The sequence below is a fragment of the Astatotilapia calliptera genome, chromosome 7 (genome assembly GCF_964374335.1).
Source record: "Astatotilapia calliptera chromosome 7, fAstCal68.1, whole genome shotgun sequence".
Classification (NCBI taxonomy): domain Eukaryota; kingdom Metazoa; phylum Chordata; class Actinopteri; order Cichliformes; family Cichlidae; genus Astatotilapia; species Astatotilapia calliptera.
The window spans coordinates 67,058,812-67,078,494 of NC_137428.1; the positions used below are offsets into that span (position 1 = coordinate 67,058,812).

Consider the following 19,683-nt stretch of genomic DNA (forward strand, 5'->3'; position numbering starts at 1 on the left):
CGAAAAAATATCGAACCGTGACACCAAAGGATCGAACCGAACCGAACCGTGAATTTTGTGTATCGTTGCACCCCTAATATATATATGTGTGTGTGTGTGTGTGTGTGTGTGTGTCTACTATTTACTTAGCACTTTTAATTCTTATTTTTATATTTACTTGTCTGACAGAATGTTTTGCACTAACTACCGCAGCAATTTCCTAATGTTGTAAACCTGCTCAACATTTGGCAATAGAACCCTTTCTGATTCTGATTCTGATACACACACACGCATATATATATTTAAATATGTATCCATGCTAGAATGTACCCATGCTAGAATGTATCCATGCTAGAATGTATCCATGCTAGAATGTATCCATGCTAGAATGTACCCATGCTAGAATGTACCCATGCTAGAATGTATCCATGCTAGAATGTACCCATGCTAGAATGTATCCATGCTAGAATGTATCCATGTACCCATGCTAGAATGTACCCATGCTAGAATGTATCCATGCTAGAATGTATCCATGTACCCATGCTAGAATGTACCCATGCTAGAATGTATCCATGCTAGAATGTACCCATGTACCCATGTATCCATGCTAGAATGTATCCATGCTAGAATGTACCCATGCTAGAATGTACCCATGCTAGAATGTACCCATGCTAGAATGTATCCATGCTAGAATGTACCCATGCTAGAATGTATCCATGCTAGAATGTATCCATGTACCCATGCTAGAATGTACCCATGCTAGAATGTATCCATGCTAGAATGTATCCATGCTAGAATGTACCCATGTACCCATGCTAGAATGTACCCATGCTAGAATGTACCCATGTATCAATGCTAGAGTGTATCCATGCTAGAATGTACCCATGCTAGAATGTACCCATGCTAGAATGTACCCATGCTAGAATGTACCCATGCTAGAATGTACCCATGCTAGAATGTATCCATGTATCTATGCTAGAATGTATCCATGCTATAATGTACCCATGCTAGAATGTATCCATGTATCCATGCTAGAATGTATCCATGCTAGAACGTATCCGTGTATCAATGCTAGACTGTAACAGAGGCAACAGACTATTTCATGTTGAAGAAAATCCTACGTTATTACATGGTGCACAAATTAAATGGTCAATATACAATAGTATAAGACACTGAAAGCCGTACTTATGCTTTAGCTTTACATCACATAACTTCAGTGAGCAACAAAAGCTACATTACCCATCCTTAGAGAGCTTCTGTCTGAAGACATCATTGGCAGCCAGTTTGATGGCTTTTTCAGGTGTAACTAGAGTGAGGTTTACCGCTGCACCTGGAGGTAAACAAACTGACTATTAACAGCAATGCTTAAGGTACAAAAATAGAACAAAACTAAAAAACAGCTTATGGCTTTCCAACTGGGGTAGTAGGTAATCGCTATAATGATAAAACAATTTAGAGCATGCAGGAGAAACAATGGCGTAGGTGGTGAGATTTCTTTTACAGTTACAGTGTTGTTTATCACAGTACTTAGAAATGCAAAGAATACCTCTGTAGCATCCAAAATAGCCTTCTGAGCGCACCGTCTTGGCCAAACAGTCAAGCCTTTAAAGACAACAAAGAAGAAGTGAAAATCACTCTTAATTAAATAGCCATAGCAGTATCCAGATCTTTCACAACGGACTCTACAGTCACACATGTTGCCTTTGTCCTATAACCCAGCCCTCTACTCTGGCTTTACAACAAATACGGCTACAGAAAGTGATTATATTCAGATTCTCTGTTTTATTTCCAAATGCCAACTTTGTAACTGTCCCTTTAAAGGAATATTTCAAGCTATTTTTACATGTCTGACTCACTCTGGAAAATCACAAGCCACTAAACACAGGAAAGGCACGCCCCACCAGCCAGCAGTATTGATGCCCACCAGATGTGTGCAGCTAACTGTTTAGGGTCAATGTGTTTTTTAAGGACACCAAACTCCCTTTTCATCTTGATCTCTTGATCTACTAAATAGATGTTTAGAGTCCATCAGTGTGCACGACCATGACCCCAATGAGCTCTGTTCAAACTCATCAAAACATAGACGCAAATATGGAGAGAGCACATTTTACTCTACTGCTCCACCCGTTGAGATTCTGTGGAGAAATATGTCAGACATGGTTGCGTGCAGTTCGAATTACATCAGGAGGAAAATATTTAACTTTGATTCTGATTTCCACAAAATACAATTATCTGTAAGCAGCTCGTATGTTTTTTTCTTAATTAGTACCAATAACTAAAATAATTTAAAGCATAAAACAAAAAAACTTTATATCTGACAGATCAATCAGATTAGCATATTAACCCCCGGCTGAGGAAACCCCACTCACATTCCTTTGTAGACTTGGATACCCTGCTGGTTCTGTAGGCGGGTCTTGGCCAGATCTATAGGAAATACACATGTCACACCAACCAGGCCTGCCACGCCTCCATTAATCAGCTTAGCAGGGAGACTGCGAAGGGATCAACATAGACACAGAACAATTTACACACAGCCACGAAAACAAGCCGTGCGAACGACAAATCAGAGTCACAAAGTAGACACACAGAGGGAGGGGAGGGGATTCCCAACCAGTCCACACACAAAGAGAGCATAAAAGATAAATATTACCACAGCTGTTGCTTCCATTTGGTGAAAACCTCTTTATTAGACCAAACAAACAGGATTCATTACTTACCTAACTTTCTTCTCTCCCATCCTGCTTGTGTTTGGGCTCCACGCCTAACCTGCCTCTCTTCTTATCCCACCTCTTCGTCGTCTTCCTCTCCCCCCTGCTTTTCCACACTTCGGTCCACAGCCCAGAGTTGTCGTTGTAGTTCAACCCTCACCTGTCCTTTCACGCCACAAATGCACCCCGCAGTGTCCTTTGAAATGGTAGAAATGGACCGTTTTCTTCTTCCTCTCCCTGGTATGTCAGGGATGGACGCCCTCCTTTCCTGTTGTGGTCAGACCCACCAGAGTTTAATCTGTGTCTTCTGGCCAGTTGTTGTGCTGTGTTGTACTTCACACAAAAACCCGGCCGTTCTTCCACTGTCTGGACAGACAAATGCAGATTCATGTAGAGTAAGACCAATATCTTCCTTCCAGATATCAAAGCCCTCCTGATGAAACTTTTTCTTTGGTGTTTTATCCTAATAGGAGGGCATGGTTACAATGAGGGATTGACACACCTCACATTGAATGTCAGGCTGCATAAAATCCAGTCAGTCATAAAGTTGAATCGTATCATATTCTGGGACTACCACACTAAGACAGAACATCTTGAGTCTCTCTAATCTGCCAGCTAAAAGGGATAAAGAGTATTTGTTTCCGGCCAGGAGGGCAGAGCTGAAAATGGGAGTATTCTCTGTATTACTTTTGCAGTTCACCAGCTACAAAAGGCTGAAGAGGAGATTTGAGTGGTTTGGAAAAATATCTCACAGGCTTCCCCCCCCCCCTTTCTTTTAGTTCAGTGGTTTGTAGTCTAGCTTCAGTGGTGTATATTACAGATAGTACAAATGCTGCTGAAACCTTACCTGGGGACCCAGTTCTTGTCTTCCTTTACAGTGTTCTCAGTTTTAGGCGTCCTTTTTCTGTCTTTTCCACTCCCTGCATACCCCAATTCCTCATCTCCCTAATTAATCTCTCTCATAATCTCTCCGCCTCCACTCCATCTCTATTTTTACCACTGTAAACCTCAACTATATCCTTCATTGTCGCGTTGTCAAAGATTTAAAAAACCTTGAGATACAACATTTTGTATCTTTTGATGTCACCTCAGCAATTTCATCCCAAAGTGTTTCTTTCTGTCTCTGAACACTGTCTTTTTCCGTTGCCGGCGCATAGCTACATTCTACACATGCCTTTCACTGAGCCTCTTTCTGTGAAACTTTCTTTTAGATCCATTCACAAACAGTAGTGACCCTGCCAAAACACAGAGAAGGGTGCCTCAACCCCAGCCAACCTCCAACTTCCCCCAGAAACTGCACTAGAGCACCCAGCTCACATAATTCAGAAGCACAAGCCCCACGAGACAGCTTCCAAGAAACTCACTTTTCTTCCATCACAGAGACGCAGCAGTAAGAAACGCTGGTCCTACCTCTGGTGCAGCATCCCACAAGCAGGATCAGGCTGTCCGCTTTCCTTTCACTTCAACAATGCATCCAGGAATGGTAGTCAAGCGAGAGCGATCTGAGAGAGCCAGCCGCCACTCAGGGGCCGTTGCACAAACACGAGTATTGTCCTGCTGCCTAAATCCCTCCCTCTTATGGTGACTCTCTGCTTGACACAGCCCAGCAACGCAGCTCTGCACTAACACAACTAGACATAAACTCAAGCCTGTGGAGCTGCTGTTAGAGGACGCACAACAGACACTGCAGAGACTAATACTCACAATTATACCTCAGTGTGTATTACTTCTACGTACTGTATAAATAAACACGACACAGAACGTGAACTGAAACAAAAAAGGCTGCTCACCAGTAATGAGCTCCCTTTTTCATTAGTCCTGCTATTACATAATACGTCCAGGAGCACTGAATGCAATTAATGTTCACAGACTTACAAAAACTACTAATAGCTGTATCCAATGGCATAATGCACACAGTTTGTGCCATTACTGAAAAATCTGGGGAAAAAAGCAATTACAGGATTCTAAAAAAGAAAAAAGGAGCATGTGATCATGGCAGCTACTGCTCATTGCCCTTACGCCATTTTTTCATGAGAATTGATTCAAATATTGATCGTTCTTAATGGAAAAACAGTTACTATCAATGACGTTCACTCATCAGTGCATATTTTCAAACCCGGCTTTCACTCTTAAAAAACTTGTGGTTATGCCGTCAGTTTAGAAAAAAAGAGCACAAATGTGGTGGAAATAGAAAACTGATTATTGCCTAGATATGTAGTGTTTACTTTTGTATGGAAAGACTTAGTTTCAGTTAGAGTAGAGAAATTACATCATTACGAGAGGTTTCAGTTTTTAGAAATCTAGACCTTATTGTAGAAAATAGAAATGAATAAGTACAATTTATGATAACAGCAAAAACAACAATAATAATGATAACTTTGATTTTTATTGTGCATTTCAAGAAACTCAATGATGCTTTACAAAGAACATAAATAAACAAAAAGGCTAGAGATTGAAGGCCTTCTTGAACAGGTGAGATTTGAGAAGTTTCTTATGATGGGATGTTGCAAAGCTCAGGTGGGAGAGATTCAGATGGGATTAGAGTTACAGAGGGGGGTGCCACACTGAAGGCTCTGCCCACAGAGGTATGGAGGTGGGTGTGAGGAACAGAAAGCAGACCCAATGACTGTCTTTAACTCTGTTGATATGTGAGCAATTACTTTTTGTTAACAAAAAAACAATAATATGTGGTTAAGAAATACTTTTTCTATCCTCTAATTATACCTTGGCATGCTGAAATACTGCTAGTATTGAATAAAACAGTAAAATATGGGACCATGGTAACGATATAATGAAGTGCATAACAAACAAACAGACTAGTTCTGATGTTTTTGGCATCACATACTCTTTTGGAATAAGTTGGTCTATTTCTTATCCTTCAGTAATGAAATAAATATGTTTTACTAGAATAAGACTAGCAAAATCACACGCAAACACTACTTTATGTGGTATTGAAAACCACATAAAGTATGTGCTGATCATCAGAGAAAACGGATGCTTGTATTATATATTTGTTTGTTATTAGTGGTGTCATCAAGTATATGCAGCACTAAAATGCTGTTGCAAAGTAAGGGGAAGCAAATCAAAACAATATGTGCAACAGTACGTGATCCTTTATAGATATTGTATGTCTTAACACCCATAGTTCACCCGTGAAAGGGGTTTTGCTTATTTTACCTACATTGAAAGCTTCTATGGATTGTTAAGTTAACCAGCTTACTTCTGACTGGAAGTCTAATCAACCACGGAAACTGAAACAACCTGAGCAGTTATGGACTAATATTATAATGTATGTATTTTGTATTGCTGTCCCTCGTTCTCCCTGCTTGTAGACATATGTGCATGTGTGGGTGTGGCCCTGGCAGGTGATTAGCCACACCTGAAGACCTTGACACACCTGTAGCTGATCAGGCCTGTCGGAGGAGCTACTTGAGAGTGTGGTGGAGCTCTCTTTGACGCTGGATCATTGCGTGGCTTCACGTTAGTCTCTCGACCAGTTCTTAGTTTGAGTCTCCTGCATTATTGTGTGTTTGACAGCTGCCTCTCTCTTATGTCCCAGGAGTAGCGAGAGGCGAGAGGGCAGCGAGCATGGGGCGCTCATCACGGAGACAGGAGGACTAACACTGGGAAGAGGACACGTCATGGGAGTCGGGAGAGCACGGGATTTATTGTCATGTTTTTCCATCACTGTAAATAAATGCACTGTTTATACACAGAGCACCGCGCCTGGGTCCTCATTCCCCATATCCCCATGGTCTGGTTGGCAAACCGTGACACCACCTGTGTGAATGTGCAGTGCTTCCACTTTGTAGGTAGAGGCACTAGAATTTTCCCCTGCAAAGGGTGAGTAAATATGGTTACTTACATCTCAGTATTGATGTTCTTCCTTGCCTCCCCCCAGCAACAAAGCAAACAGAAAAAGTAGGAATCACTATGTTTCATGTGGTTTTTATAGCCTTTTGATTCCAATCTCACTGGAGATTGGAACTACAGCACCATCAGTGTACATCGATCAGACACACTGAGAACAGGTGAAGTGAATAAATGTGCTCAACTCTTCTTAAAATCCAACCCTTTGCTGGGAGATTTTGAGACCTGACACTGCCTAAACATTGTCTTAGACTCATCAATTTCTTCAGAGTACTGCTGTCTCATTATACCACTTTATTACCCCAAAGAGCTAAAAAGATCCAGCCTATATCAGCTTATTTATTTCCCTGAGGGTTATCGAAAGACTAGTCTTTAGTCTTCAATGAAACTCTGCCCTCTTTATTGAGGGATGTGCAGCAGTTGTAACAAAATTGTGCCTTAACAGCTATGTAGCCCCATTAACAATATAATCTTATGTTTGTGAATTGGATGGTTAGTTGGTTTCACTTCACAGCACAATATATTGCACTGTCATGACAAGTGACTGTTCTGTTCTTTTAACCATGGCCTGTTAAAACTCCATGTTACTCAGTTTGTGTGTGGTGTTGGTATCTCCAAAAGTTGATTCTGTTCATCTGGACGTAGCGTGTTGTGGGAGAAACGTTTCGTCACTCATCCAGGTGACGTCTTCAGTCTCAGCTGACTGCAGGTTTCAATCTTATAAACAGTAAATTTGCATAATGACTGAAACCAGCCCACTGAGGAACAAAGGGCTGGGAGATCAGTTCCTTAATCATAATTGTGCAAATTCTCATGACCATTGATCAACAACCATTGATCCAATCCCACTGATCAATGGCCATGAGTACCATTCACAGAGAGTTGGGGAATGGCTGCAATCACAGCATTGTAAGATGGTGACAGATGTACCCTTAGGCCCCCTCCTCGATTCAAACGTTTCTCCCACAAAACGCTACGTCCAGATGAACAGAATCAACTTTTGGAGATTTAATGCTTCTTTAGGTAATATGTTAGCATGAAAAACTTTTGTAAACTTCAGTCAATGTCAGTTGTTCATTGCAAAGACTGGCACCACACTGATTGTCTTTAGAAAAAGAAGATGGGCTTGAACTTAAACTGGTAGGCTGGTGGGGAGATATTTAGGTAAGGATATTTAAATTACTGTCCACTGCCACCGTTTATGGAAAATGCTTGCTATTGCATTTAATTAGTGCACGCATTATAGAATAGAAAGTGCGATGTATTATGTGCCATACATTTACGTTCATGTAAAGTCTGTATATATGTCCCCCCCCCCCCCTTTTTTTTTCTTTCTTTTTAAATTCAGGAGCACCACCTTCAGACCAAAGTGTGGGCCTGCACACGGGACCACTATGTTAAATCTCGCAGTTTAGTGTACGGTAATGCCTGAAAATTTATGCTGGTTTCCTACGCATGCTTTACGCATCAAATGAAAACGTTTGTTATACTACGTTAAAATTATACATCTTGTATTTTATTGTCTTGCAGAGATAAAAGTAAAACACACACAAATAAACACTAGACATCAGAATAAAATGAACTTGCTCTGAGTGCGCTCAGCGCCTCCGCTGTGCCATAGCATGCACTTCTCTAATATTACGATAGAGGGAGTCCTTGTGTAGTAACCTTCCCTTAAAGTGTTTACAAAATCTCGATGTACCTGAAACTTGCGCTTGAGTAATAAACTGAACGACAGTTTCGGACTGCTGTAAGTGAAAGGGGTGTTCGTTTCACAATGGGGGGGAAAAAAGCTTTCACAGTCAGGAATTTTTACCTAAAGTAATATCGACGGACTCAATTAAAACCTACAGCAAGACCTTACATAAACGAACTTAAGCTGTAGGGCCATACCTGGTTTTAATGTTTTAGTTTTCAGTTATTCACCATTTACAATGGTTCCCTTTAAACGGCGAGGCCATTATCAATCGGTTGGGGACTATTTACTGTGGGAGATTACTATTAAACCGAACAGTCAAACACAATTGAAAAGAGGTTTAACAGTTACAGGCTATTATCAAAAGAGGCAAATATGCTCGCCACTGTAGCTACTATTTATGTTCACAGAAAGTTTAACATATCGACCTAAGTAGTCGGACACCCCTATTCGTCTTGCAGTGGTATCGCCCTTCCCATCTGTTCAGCTCCGGTGAGACTCTGATTGAAACAGATTGTAGCGCTCTCCGGGTCGCAATGGCAACTGTCCCAACAGGACGGCGACACCAACTTTTTTCATGTTTTTAATGTTACGGAGGCACTATACGTCGCGGAAGAATCTACTTTCTAATGTGAGAAATAAACGTTACAGAATTTCTTCAGCCCGAAAATGTCCCAGGGATGTACCGTTTCTGTGGAAGAGATCCAGTCTTGGTGGGAAGTCCCCGCCATAGCCCACTTCTGCTCGCTGTTCAGGACAGCATTCAACCTTCCAGACTTTGAAATAGAGGTAAACAAGAATTGTGATTGCTGGTAGTATCACCAATGGGTTTCATTGCGGAAATGAGAAGTTGTTTGTGTCAGCTTTTTTGCGTACGTGCTGGTGCGAGCGCACTTTGTGTAACTTAGTATTTGGGTAACCAGCTTAGCATGTTCTCTGAACTTCTCACACTGAGGCAATCCTGTTAAAGGAGCGAGCTCGTTAGCAGAGCTCAAGCTAGCTGTATTCGCTTTGCCCGTTGATGTTGTTCTCCAAAGTTAAACTTTAAGCGGAATATAGCATTGACGACACGGCTTGTGGTCCAGTATTTACAGTGACTTGTACGTGTTTGTCTATATCCAAGGATGCTCAGATGTTCGATAAACTTTACATAGACGTCCTCTTGAACCATGTGCCTCTCGTTTGTTTTTATTTGGCCCGAGGCCCGTGTTTATGTTGCAGAGCAACCGTGCCCCAGGTCATTTAAATTAAATTAAAGGAACGGTCGGGAAGATTAGGAAATATAGTTAGAAAAGTGGTCAAGGATACGTGACGGGAATATTTCAGCCAATTAGATTTATGTTGGTTTTACTTGTGTGAATATTTTATTTTATTGTGAGTGAAAGAGCTAAGTAACTGTACGGCGCCGCTGTGTTTTGGTTTCCCTTTTCTGTCAGATAAAGTTAAGTTCATGGCGTGAGGTTTGAGTTTATTGTCTTGGAGGCCATCTGGCTTGTGTAGCCAGGGGACGCAGATGCTGTTCAGTCATTGTTTGCTCGCCCAAGTCCTGTTTTGTTGCAAGAAGCGAGGGGTTTAACGATTTTCTAAGGTTATTAATTGTCTAGGGCAAGTTAGTAGGTGGACTATTTACTCCACTAACTGTTCTGTCGCAGAATAAACTATTTATTACACTGTGATTACATAATTCAACTTCATCACTCGATTTGGCCTCCCACCCCCCTTTTCCCTTGAAATGTGTTCAGAGTCGATAGGAAAGCGTAGTTCACGACGCCTAACATGTGCAACATTTACGACAGAGATCACGGATATTGTTTAATTAGTCGAGCAGTAATTGCACTTTAAAGAAACCGGCGAGGTCAACATCGCGCATCAACAGTCTCCATCACTCAGTCATCCCCACCCCCTTCGGGAGAATCACGTAGACATCGTCTTTGTTGTTGAACGAAGTGGCAGCCAGATGGGGGACTAGCATTGCGCCTAGTTTACATGAAAGTTGATCTCCTTAAAGGCCCGATGGGCTTGATTTCAAAGTAATGTTTCAATGATGTATTCCTGTTTAAAAGGATAACTTAAGCAGATCACGTGTTTGGCTCCATTACTCAGCCGGATTTCGGGGAAATATTGAGATTGATGTAGTAGTCTTACACTTTGACATCTTAATTGGGCACAGAAGTGTCCAAGGTCACAACTCTTTTGGTTCTCGTTATAATGATCCACTGGGGAATTTACAATAAGAGCTAAGTAGTTAAGCTTATAACTTTTATTGAAAGCTAGTGGAAAGTACGTGTCTTTCAAGGGGAAATGAGCAACATTAGCAACAGTGGTAATACCCCCCTCCCACCAAAACTTCAAAAGAAACCGTTTTAGGTGGGGAAAATGCAAGTAGAGCCCACATTGTCAAATGTTGTCAAAATCCCTCTGGTGGCAGGCTTTCCCACTTTGCAGCCATCTTGAAATGCATCTACCTAGGCACTGATTTGTGCAGTTATTTTGAAATATTGTGGGAATTACCTCATATTTCACTGATCCGTAGGAGATGATTCCATATATAGAATCACCTGTCAAAATATTTTTTTAACATTTGCTGACTTTGTGCCCAAAACAAGATATACAAAAGACTTTTTTTCCTTGAAGTGAATTTTTTTTTTTTTCTTTTCTGTAGTTTATTTGTGAGTTAAATGAAGCAGGCGGCGTATGTCTTGTGATCTGGCTGCTTGTGTTTTATTGGGGCTTTCATTACATTCATATTCAAAGTAATGCGTAAATCACGTCCATTCAAAAAATTTGCCAGGTAAATTTATGCTCTTCATTTAAATCTTTATTGCTGCAAATGCTCTGGTTGGGTTAGGTGATGTTTAGTATTTGCACGTACTGAAATGAAAGGGTTTCTTGTGCTGTTATAGTAGCTGACCAAGATGGTGAGCTTTCAAAATAATTTTACAATATCTCGAATATTCGGCGCACTTCAGACGCTTGCAACTTGTCTTTTTGGTAAAAAAAAATAAATACACCGCCTCTTATCTTTGCAACAAGTGTTCAGTCTTTGGAGCTTTGCTCTTACCTCTGTGTACACCTTGCTGTGTGCACAGAGGTAAGAGCATGTGAACGGCCAGGCCCCAGAGTTAATAAGTTGTAAAAATTAAGCAGTTCAGACCACAACATTCAAATAATCTTTTACAGTGCAGATACCAACTGGAAGACTCCTTGCAAATCCCTGCACTTTGGATATTATGATAATGAGCAATCAGCTGACACGGCCCTCTGTCAGGGTGATTTATGCTGTTTTGTTACTGTGGGTTTGCAAATATCCTCCCTGGCTTTGAGTCTGGACATTTGGATCCAGCATGTTTACTTTCTGAGGACTTTGCAATGTAGAAAGAAGAAACTGTTTGGCTGATGTGTTTGTTTTGCTTTAATGCCACATAGCAGCAACAAGACAAGCTGGCCCGGGCACTCCCATGAAGGCAGCAGTTTAGGCTTACTGTCATTTACCATTGCTTTTTCTTGTTTGTTTTAAACTTGTATAGTCAACGTTAGTAAAAAATCAACGAGGCATTTTGTGCCACATTTAATGATCAGGATAATTTTGGCCTCAGATTAATTCCTTTGACTTGAGGTTCATTTTCTTTTGTCTTCCAAGAGGTGCTTCATAAGGGGAGGTGACTGAAAACGATTTATTGGCTAACATCAGTTAGCTTGTGCAGGTTGAATTAAGGGGGGAATAGGGGGCAGGGTAGGGTCCAGAAGTGGCTGTTAGTGGTCATGACGGAGTGGGGCCCACTGAGTGATTTAACGTTGGCATTCCTTCTGTCTTCTCTTGTGGAGATGGCATGTTTAATTGGCTCTTATTGACCAATGTCCATTTTTGCCATCCTCTAGAGAGCAGTGGTCAGTGTTGATGCTGCAGAGGACCTCAAGCAGCTCTGAAAACAGCTTGAAAAAACATGCATTTTACAGTGGTGTTCCATACAAATCACAGATGAATCTGAGAATTCCCAGCAAAAACGTGGGTGTCTGTGGCACATTGTCGGCCTTACCCTGATTTTCTGCCAGATTAGAGCTGAGTTGGTTTGCGAATATGAAAGGCATCGCAGAAAGTTAAGGAATGAGAATTAAAATGAGAATTAGGGGCAGGGATAGCTCAGTAGGTAAAGTGGTCGCCCCATGATCGGAAGGTCGGCGGTTCGAATCCACTTAACGGCTACCCTGAGGTACCCCTGAGCAAGGTACCGTCCCTACACACTGCTCCCCGGGCGCCTGCTTAGTGGGCTGCCCACTGCTTCACTGAGTGAATGGGTCAAATGCAGAGAAAAACAAGTAATTTCCCCATGGGGATCAATAAAGTATCTATTATTATTATTATTATTATTATTATTAAAAACACGAGTTCACTTTGTTACTCACATCTCATCCGAAGTCACTTTGAGTATGGCAAACAGCGTGTGAATATAACATCAAAACTCTATCCACTGTGGTGATCAGACAGGCCACAGATCCCGCCGCCTCCTTAAACACCTGTTTCCTTTTCTCATAATGGATACTTTTGCTAAGGCTGCCACATGTGAGACCACAGTGTTTAAAGCAATATGAGACTACCACCAAAATGGATATTGACAAACTGTGATCCAGTTCGCTGCTGTTGTACTGTTGTGGCAGCTCTATTCTTTCTATGGTGCTGGTCAGTGATAATGGAGCACTCCCAGTCTCCTTGGCTAGCCTTACAGAACGGCCCCTTGCACATTGTTCCAGCACTGATACACTTCACTGTCGCTGGTTTCCACTTTCCTCGAGACTACAGGCAGCAAACCGGGAAAGCAGTGCATGTGTGTGGATGAGAGATTGAGAGGAGTCTTAGAGGTGAGGAAGCAACTTGTGTTTTAGTATGAGTAGCCGTCCTCTTTTCATGCCTTTTTGTGTTGCGGCTTGTGAAAGGTTCCTTGGCTGTTTATCTGGTAAATGATTCCTGAAATCCCACAGTGTAGTCTTCTGTTGCTTAGCCCTCAATGATGTGCCCTTCATGCCAAGGACCTCTGTCCCTGGCTTCATGTAAGTCGGTGCTCTGCTGGCAGCCTGTTTGGCACATCATCATGCATTTGTTCCATGTGTCTTCATTAGCTGCCTGTCATCTTCTAACTGAGATGTAGATTTAGAGATGTTGTATTTCATCGTAGTTAATAGCTGGTGTGAAAACAACTTAAACGAGAGTCTTTCATGTACTTTTTCTTTGAGTAATAAGAGGAAAACGAGATTGCCCAGGAGTGGGTTGACAAATCTAACAATAAGTCTTGATGTTTTTAGGCAGTTTCAATATCCCACACTATGATAAGAGCTCCTCTGCAATCCCTTTTCATCTCAAACAACAAAAACACGTCTAGTTAGGGTAGCCAATCTCTTTTGCTGCACGTCTGTACACTACAGATCCTATTTGACATGGTTAAAAATGAGCAGTATGGGCAGCGAGTGCAGCTTTTTAGTAGCGTGGATCACTCGGTGGTAGTGTTGTTTTACTTTTCAGTAAAAATTGTACTGTCACTTCAGAAATTTGCAAAACTCAAATATTTCATCGCTACTGTGGTGAAAAAGCTGTTAAGCTTTTCTGCTCATCTCAAATTATCACTTGAAATGGTTGTGCAGCTGTTGGTTTATTGTAAGATCAAAAACAATAGTCCCTGTGCGCTAACAGCATCTGAGGCACTGAATATTACTTTTGTATTTAGGGGCAATATTTCCAAACAATAGTAAAATCCCCACTGGGGATTTATGCTTCAGCTACTGCGTAGTTATATCACAACTGCATCCAACTTGAAACCCTACATTGTACCCTGACGTGCACCTCCCTTGAAATGTAACAATGCATCGCATCAGTGCAGCCTGCAGCTACTGTGATTGGTCCCTTCAGTGTCATTGATTCCTCCTATGCCAATCATTGTATCAATATAAGAAATAATAATCATATATCATCAATTTAAGGACTCAATAATATCAGCAAGATTCTGAAACAGGGCAAAATACACATGGCAGAGAGTGGAACCACTCTCTAATAGTGACTGAAACCAAAATTATTCCCACTTCATAGCCATCTTTGTAACACCTCAAATGCAGTTTGTGTGCCAGCAATATACGAGAGTACCTGCAGTTTCAAACCCGGAGTATAAAGACTTCATGTTATACATCTACCACAAATACTCAAAAGTGTCACAGCATTGCAGCTCCATTTCTTGCTAAATCAAGAGTGCTGATTTGTCATTTCAAATAGTATGCTAAATTGCATAACGGATACGGTTAGCCAAAAAGTTCTAACTAACTGTAAGCTTTCATCGGTGGAGCAACACCGTTAACTTATATGCTTCCTGATTCAGCTAATGATTGGTTCTTTCAGGGCAGGGCCAGAACTACAGCTGCCACTGGCATTACACAAGTCACTGTTGATTTCTATTGAGAGTTCTGGAAGTGCTATGTAGCTCCTTTAAGGAGCTACGTAGCTCCTTAAAGTTTTTTTTTTTTTTCTTCTCCTAGTTGACAGCATCAGGGAGGTCATACTAATAAAAGTGCTTTTGAACACTGCCACCTTCTAGGAGGGAAGTGCGTTTTATAATGGCAATATCTGACATTTTGATCTCTGATAAATTTCCCTTTAAATATATGATGTTATGAGCACCTGCTGATGTCATTATCAAACAACATTAGAATACATGCAGGGAAATGACACGTATCTCTGCTGAGTTTGTTTCTTGTGTGTAATTATGTTTAGATTATATTTTGCACAGTTTTTATAATGTTGTGGGCACCTGGCTAAAAAGTAACCGCGACAAGTGCAGCGCTTTGTACGAAGTTAAATATTTGTCCATTCTCAGCAACCATAAAACAAACAAAAAAAACCAAACATCCTCAAGGGCTTGGCTTAGACAGTTGCCACCATGACACGCTGCTCACGTTTTGGACAACAATGGAAAAAGTATTCTTGGTTAGCTCAGTGCAATACAGTCAACGTCCCCCTGAAAAGATTGGATCAACATATTCAGTGTTGAAATGCAAAATGTTTACAGTTTCTCCTGCTGCCCATTGCCCCAATCCTGTTTCGAAACGGTCTCGCTGTCAACATTTCATGGAGTTGGTGACATCTTATATGTCCTAATACACTGACACCCAACTTCAGTCCTAATTTAAAGAACTGAAAAAACCCTCTTTGGCTTGATTTTTATGTAAATCATGAATTATACACATTTTAATATAATTAACTGCCACTTGTCCTCTTACCTCATACGTAACAACCGTTCCTCTGTGTTATTCGTTTTTGGAGGCCCAGTCTGCCTTGCCTGTTACTGTGCACGAACCCCTGGCATCACCATGACTAAACCCCAGATGGTGGTTCTTTCTCTCCCTTCCCCCCCAGAGGGCTCTTCTCTGGGTGCTTGTCGCTGCTGCTGTAGCCTTTCTGAGGGAGGGGGGCTTCTGTTTTTTGTAATAGCCTCCTGTATGACTATAAAAGATTTCGTCCCATTAGATCTGGTAAATAAGTGAGAGCAGGCTGTCTGTGAGCATGCCCTTGTTTCTGTTGTCTAGAAAGCAAATGGATTAACAGGGGGAGTAGGATCAAGGCTTAAGTGTTGCTCCATCATGGCCCAACTTCAGAGTGAGACTCTCTCCTGCTCCCCACTTATCCTGCATTATAACTGCAGATAGCAGCCATTTAGGATAATACCGGCCTGGCCTCTGTTAGAGGTTGTGATGTGAGGGCCAAGTATGGCTGTTGTGAAGATGGCAGGACATTACTAGCAAATGGGATGGGAATCCCTGACGTTTACCTTCAACCTTGGGCTGCTTTACCTCTTTGGTCATTTCCTGGCAGGAGATTGGATCCCTGCACACATTAACAATGATCCATTCTCTTCCCACAGCTATACTGATCAGTCATCCCTGGCATCCCATTGCCTTTCTTTGCTACTGTCCCACCCACGGAAACATCCCAGCTCAACCTTGCTTATTGCCTTGCAGACGCCAGCCTCTAATAACTTCCTTTCTAGATCGTAACCCCTTAAAGAGTTTTCACACTCCGCAACTGCTGCTGTGACATCAAGAACCTTTTTGCATGTCTTTTTAAGGCCCTCTCTTCCATGCAGTGTGTGTGTGGGTGGGTGGGGGGGCTTTGTAATAGTCTGCTGCCCCTCCCCCAGTTGTGATTGACAAGTGAGAGCAGCAGTACATGCATCAGATGGTTTCACATGGGGACTATGTGCACAGAGGGGGAGGTAGAAGGGCACATATACTGTTTTTTCCTCACAGTTCCATTGTTGCAGCACCCCATGGTTCCCTCCCTCTGTCTCTAGTCAGGACAGCATCCCTTCAGTTTGCATTTTCACTCAGCGTCTTTGCAGCCGGTTGTGAAGCAGACATCAGAAGTGTCGAAGAAACAACATGATAAGAAGTTCTCATCTAGTGAGATGGTGTTACTCAAGTCAGCAGATAAGGAGACGACCTAGAGGCAGTTTTTACAGACAGCGTGGCTTTCATCAGGTGTGAGAGTGTGTTTGTGTGAGAAAATGGCACAATGACATCCTGGAGTCAGCTACCGTAGTAGAAAAACCATGCAGGCAGTTTTGAGAATGTTTGTGTCAACAGATTTTAGCAATGCAGTAATGTTGACAATTGTTTAAGAGGTGGCTAGGAAACATGAAACTAGTATTGGTATGAGAGTTAAAGGATCCCTGGTACCTGGACAGATGTCGCAGGATCACTAGTGTATCAAGCTGCAAAACAAATCCAGAACACATCCTACGTATCTACATAATATTGCTCCAATAGTTGGAGTGGAAGTATTTTAGAGCTGTGCTGGCACAAAGAAGAGGGGTGTTTATCAGGGTAGGGTTAGATTTTACTTGAATAACCGGTCCAGCGAGTTATGTTGTTTCATTTTGTAACAGCAAAAGTGTGGCCTGGTTCAACGTGTTTACTGGAAGGCCCGCTGTTCTCCCCCAGCAATTCTGATGCCTCGACAGAGCATTCAAATGAATTAGGGGGGTGGGTTCCTTCACACAGGGGCTAATGTCGGTTTGAACACGGCCCTAGGAGCTTTTGCGTCGCTGTTTGTGAAAGTCGGGACCTTGGCATAACTGTAAGAGCTATAAGACCCTGTGCTGTGTCGCATCTTATCCTGTGAAATGTTCCATTTAAAGGCAGTGCTACACTCAGCAGCCATCCCACCTTAAAACATGCCCAGATTATAGTTTGAAAGATGTACATCTCCTTAAGTAAAATGAATTGATCCAAAGTTGATCTTTAATTCACATAATTGACATTTATGTGAATTAGCAGCGCATATTTCACATAATCTTTTTAGGCTCCCTACACATGTGAGATTTTTATTTTTTGTGTGTGTGTTTGAACCATCTGTTTTCTCTGTGCGTGTGTGTGTATGATTCTACTGGGATGTCAGCTGAAGCAGGAAGCTCAGTTTTATATGAGAAAGTTGATGCTATGTGTCCTTAAAGCTGGCAGTGAACACACAAAACGCTCGCTGTACTGGGTGGCCTCCCCTTCTCCTGTGCTTAATGATCCTCTCCCACATACTCGGAGAGGTAGTTCGTGTAAAAGGTTTCCGTCTGTCTGAGAGAGCTCAACTGAGGAAAGATCTGTGCAATGCCCATCCCTCTCCTCCCTTCCCGCGGTCTCCTACTCTGTAGCCAAGCCACCTGTCCCACCTGGCCATGACACTGATACTAAAATAAAACTTAGCAGAATGTTTAAACTGACCCAGAAGCTGCGAGTGTATCATGTTTGTTTTTGTCTCTATTCTAAGAGTGGTTTAATTTGCATGGAACTATTATTATTGGTTTTTTTTTTTTTTTTTTTTTTGTTTTTTTTTTTTGGTGGGTTTTTTGTTCATTTTGTTTGTTTTCCTTGTCACATGTCCATGAAGAGATCTAATTCTTGTAGGAATGCGTTGTGTGAATCTTGAGTGTAAAGTGCATTACTTTTTCACTATTTTAAATTTATTATATACATATATATTTTTAGAAGTTCTTGTTTTGATGAATCAGTCAAATGCATTTGGCACCAACAAAAAGTTGTTGATGCTTTCCTCTGATCAGATGAACCGTACATCCTGAGGATGTGAGGGCGTTTTCCTGTGGTGTTACGGCTATGTGTTCATGTTTGTCATGTGGCAGGAGGTGGTTACGTGCGGGGGTGGAGGGTGTTGTCAGATGATGGCTCCTGGAGGAGCCATGTGTAAGCTGAAAGTGGGAGGGGGGTGGTGGAGGAAGAAATGAAGAAAGAAGTATAGGAGAGGAAGCGAGGAGCCTTTACACAACAAACAGACATCCCTTCCCCCTCCAGCTAGCCATGCACACGTCCTCCAACTGTTGGTGATATAGACCCCGGAGGAGCTGTTAACGGCAGTGGCATGGAAAGTGTCTGCTGTGAGGGTAGCCGGAGAGGCCAACCTCCAGATATTAAAGGCTTTGAGGATCTGCTTTAACCTTGGAGCCGCTGATACAAAATGCCACTTATCTAAACCCCTTCTTTTTCACTCTACAGGTGGTACTGGCCAGAGACACACATGCACACATTTTATCTCAGGTTTTCTCTCTGTGCAGATATGGATTGGGGCACATGATGGGTCCGTTAGCATCCACTGACAAAAGCACATTTCACTTCTATGTGGATATGCAGCGTTTCTGCTTTGCAATGAAATCTGTTGGCTGCTTTTAGCCTTGATAGTGTTTCTTTCAGAAAGTCAGGTCTTCTCCTCCTTTCAGTTGATTCATGTCTCATAACATTTACCACTTTGATTCTCATATCAAAGAGTCAGACTGTGTTTTGTCCCAGTGGTATCATTGTAACCCTTATAACAGCAGATGTGCCCGCACATAATGCAGGTTTATTGAATACACAGTCAGTCCATGATGGACCCGCTCTTATGAGACAGCTGTGACTGGATAGAACGTGTCTGCCTCCTTTAGTACTAAATACAGCTGGGAGAGTTATCAGTCTACATCTCAGTAAACTGTTAACACACACATGTGTTTTGGATCAATACTAGCTGGAGAGATGGGGTAAGATTTAACTTCTAACATGAAAATTATGCTTCTGCGTCAAAGCTACGTTGTAACTTGCACCACAACCAGAATCCCATTTTAATCCTATGCTACAACCTTCTACGTAGCACGATGTGCACCTCCCGAGATGTTGGGGCGACTCATACCACCACGACTTGAGTGGAAGATTGAGGTGCAAGCATAGGAGTTTTTCAGTTACTACATAAGTTATTTCCTGCAGAAGTCTTAATCGAGCTTAAATCAAGCGTTGTCCTGGTTTGTCCATATGTCTCCTTATCTTTTGTGTTTTGCAAATTTAGTGTTTATTTTCACCGTCTCTAGGAGGCATTTGTATAAAGTTCTTTGTCAAAATCCAGCCCTGATACAGATGCGT

At 41.9% G+C, this 19,683-nt stretch overlaps 2 protein-coding genes across 6 annotated transcripts in view; one reads left to right on the forward strand and one right to left on the reverse strand.

Moving 5' to 3' along the window:
* The window catches only part of slc25a18 (solute carrier family 25 member 18), a 13,086-nt gene extending 6,395 nt beyond the window's left edge, over positions 1 to 6,691 (reverse strand). Inside the window, exons 1-5 of one of the 4 annotated variants that reach the window (XM_026176676.2) lie at positions 6,553 to 6,691; positions 2,697 to 3,053; positions 2,349 to 2,471; positions 1,526 to 1,581; positions 1,219 to 1,309 (exon numbers count right to left, since the gene is read on the reverse strand). In XM_026176676.2, the coding sequence (XP_026032461.1) occupies positions 1,219 to 1,309; positions 1,526 to 1,581; positions 2,349 to 2,471; positions 2,697 to 2,716 (290 nt within the window). In that variant the 5' untranslated portion in view covers positions 2,717 to 3,053; positions 6,553 to 6,691. Of the gene's footprint in view, positions 1 to 1,218; positions 1,310 to 1,525; positions 1,582 to 2,348; positions 2,472 to 2,696; positions 3,054 to 3,534; positions 3,904 to 4,051; positions 4,253 to 6,552 lie in introns of those variants that run through there. The other 3 variants (XM_026176677.2, XM_026176678.2, XM_026176679.2) reach the window with 3 other exon arrangements.
* A 1,268-nt stretch (positions 6,692 to 7,959) lies between these two features.
* The window catches only part of cecr2 (CECR2 histone acetyl-lysine reader), a 30,963-nt gene continuing 19,239 nt past the window's right edge, over positions 7,960 to 19,683 (forward strand). Inside the window, exon 1 of one of the 2 annotated variants that reach the window (XM_080303952.1) lies at positions 7,960 to 7,978. Coding sequence is in view for 1 of the 2 variants with exons in the window: in XM_026176669.2 (XP_026032454.2) it covers positions 8,923 to 9,042 (120 nt within the window). In the remaining variant the exon portion in view is untranslated. Of the gene's footprint in view, positions 7,979 to 8,759; positions 9,043 to 19,683 lie in introns of those variants that run through there. The other variant, XM_026176669.2, reaches the window with a different exon arrangement.